The 2,855-nt window shown below is 40.1% G+C and overlaps 1 protein-coding gene across 1 annotated transcript; it reads right to left on the bottom strand.

Annotated features, from left to right (window-relative positions):
* On the bottom strand, positions 1-930 carry LOC311176446 (olfactory receptor 6B9-like; the record flags this gene model as incomplete). Its single annotated transcript, XM_084241986.1, has 1 exon — positions 1-930. One exon carries the CDS (start codon positions 928-930, stop codon positions 1-3), a length of 930 nt encoding a protein of 309 aa, XP_084098112.1.
* Between the last annotated feature and the right edge of the window lie 1,925 nt (positions 931-2,855).

Below are 2,855 nucleotides of genomic sequence, written 5' to 3'. Positions count from 1 at the left end.
TCACTTTTGAACTCCCATGGTCTTCTTAATAGCATTCTTGACTTCCTGGTTCCTCAGGCAGTAGATGAATGGATTGAGCATGGGTGTGAGGACCGCATACACAGCCGAGATTAGTTTGTTGGAATTAAAGGATGCGATGGCTCTGGGACGAACATACATAAAAATCATGGCTGTGTAATAAATGATAACTACAGTGAGGTGAGAGGCACAGGTGGAGAAGGCCTTCTTTCTTCCCTGGGTGGATGGTATACGCAGAATGGTGGAGACAATGTAGATGTAGGAGAGGATGGTGGTGATGAGTGGGAAGACAAGAATGACAATAGCCAAGGCAAAGTCCACTAACTCAGCTGTAGACATGTCTTTGCAGGCCAGTTTGAGAATGGGTGAGATGTCACAAAAAAAGTGGTTCATGACATTGGAGCCACAGAAGGCAACATGAGAAATGAAATAGACCTTGATGACAGAGATCATAAAACCACTCATATAGGAGAAAGCTATCAGCTGCACACAATGACCTGTGGTCATGATGACTGGATATTGAAGAGGGTGGCAGATGGCCACATAACGGTCATAGGCCATGGCTGCCAGAAGCACACACTCTGTACAGGCAAGCGAAATAAAGAAGTAGAGCTGGGTCATGCAACCTTTGAAGGAGATGCGTCGTCTCTGCAGGAGAAAACCATCCAACATCTTGGGGACTGTAACAGACACATACCAGACCTCCAAGAAGGATAAACTACACAGGAAATAGTACATGGGCTTATGAAGGGAGTTAGTAACCCAAACAGTTAGCATGATGACCAGATTTTCTACTAACACCAGCAGGTAGGCTAAAAGGAAGATGAAGAACAGTAGGATTTGTAGCCATGGGGCTGTGGGGAAGCCCACCAGGATGAACTCACTGACAAGAGTGATGTTTTCCTCTGGCATTACTCTGAGCACTGGGAAAATGGAAATCTTCTAGGACAGCACCACAAATAATGAGGATGACTGTGGTATTAGACAAGAGACCAACCTAAGAAACCAAATCGGTCTTCCCTGTAAATGAGACTAAAAAATGGCTTCTGTTAATACAGAATAGTATTAAAATGTGAAGTATACATTTCTCTCCAGGTTTATTTATTAATTTTTTATGACAATCTTCCAGAATCACAATGTTCTCTCATTCTTAAGTCGCACTCACCTGACAAGAGATTTGAATGTCATTATCTGTGTCATTTCCAGTTCCTCCGCCAATGAACAGACTAAAATCTCTCTGTTATTAGTTCCAGATCTCTTTTTGGTTATGAACTCCTTGCACAAAGAAGTTCTGATAAAAGGAAACATGGAGGAAAAATGGTTCAGATTTATTGGTAAGTTATGGTTTGTAAATATGAGCCATTGTCTTAGGTTCTATTCTGGAGGTAGGAGAAGAGGTAAGGAGAATATGAATGGAGTACATAGATAGACAAGTCTTGTAAGGCTGCAAGGCTAAGTCACTTTGTGCTGTGATTAGAGAAACTGATCACCAACACATTATCTCTTGAAAATGTATGAATGAATTTGCATCTTCACTTAATGTCTCTTATTCATAAAAACTGAATTCAGGTCCTTTTCATAAATTCACTCATTTTTGCAGCAAATTATTTTCTGTACTCTACTTGATTGGCACATAAAATTTCTCACATGAAAATGTAAGTTATTCTATCATTTTCACTGATTGTGCAAAAGTAGACTCATCTGCAGATTTTTTGGCTTCTGGAGGTCCATATCTCCTTTCTGATTAGACTTCATGGTAGGCACTGAAGCACCAATGCAAGAAACAGAGTCAGGAAAACAGAGTTAACACACACCTTCTTTGGTCCAAGTTTTCTTCTCAGATGTTCATTTACATCTAGTCAGTCCTGGCTCTAGCCAATCAGGGGCATAATAATCACCCTCATAATCCACAACACTGGAGATCTCCTGGCTATATCTCACGACTGGGACTAAGGGATAAACCACTGAAATACATATTATTGTCACCATCACATCCTCTCTTTACTATCACATATTTGAAAGTCAGTGTGACTTGGGGATGGGAAGAGAATTTCCCTTGTTCTCATCCCCATAACTCCTGCAGTCCTGAGGTAGTTTCCCAGTGGGGGATTCTTTTTCTAGTGCTCAAAGCCTTCACAAAATGTTTTTTTTTTCTGGGGAAAAAGATGTGTTTGGGGCAGCAAAGAATGTGTACTGGCTCTTCTTCTTTAGGGCATTATAATATTCCTATTTCTATCACCAGCCACATACGTTACTACACATTCCCACTTCCAGACTGATTAATAATACTGAGTTTAGAGTCTGAGCAAAATTTCAGCATTGGTTTCATTACCTAGCAGTTGTGTAATACTGCACAGAGCACTTACCTAACATGCACAGGCATTCCTTCTCCTGTAGAGTGGGGATAGTGATAATCAGGCCTACTTTACTGAAATGTCTTATGGCAATTCAAATGATATTGCATATGAAGGATTTGGACATGGTTATTCTCCACAAGCATTAGCTGTTATTAAATTATATCACATAGTCTTAATCATGTTTACTCAGTTATGTTGCTCACATATTTTCCTCCGTGGGCACTCGCAAAGACATTTATTCATTCTCTGTCCTTGACTCACATTTTCAGGTGTAATCACATTTTCAGGTGTAATCATAGCTCCAATATCCTTGAGTTCAGGATTATAGTGTCTTTGAAAACCTCTGAGTTACACATCATACAGAACCTTCCTTCATACAGACTTCTAGAATAGGAAACATATCCTTTGTGAGAAGTTCCATCACCCAAAAGGCCTCACACCTCTCCTGAATTCCAGAATTTCTCAAATTTAGAAAGGATA

Source organism: Talpa europaea (genome assembly GCF_964194135.1).
Source record: "Talpa europaea genome assembly, chromosome: 1".
Classification (NCBI taxonomy): Eukaryota; Metazoa; Chordata; class Mammalia; order Eulipotyphla; family Talpidae; genus Talpa; species Talpa europaea.
This window is presented reverse-complemented; position numbering and strand designations above follow the sequence as displayed.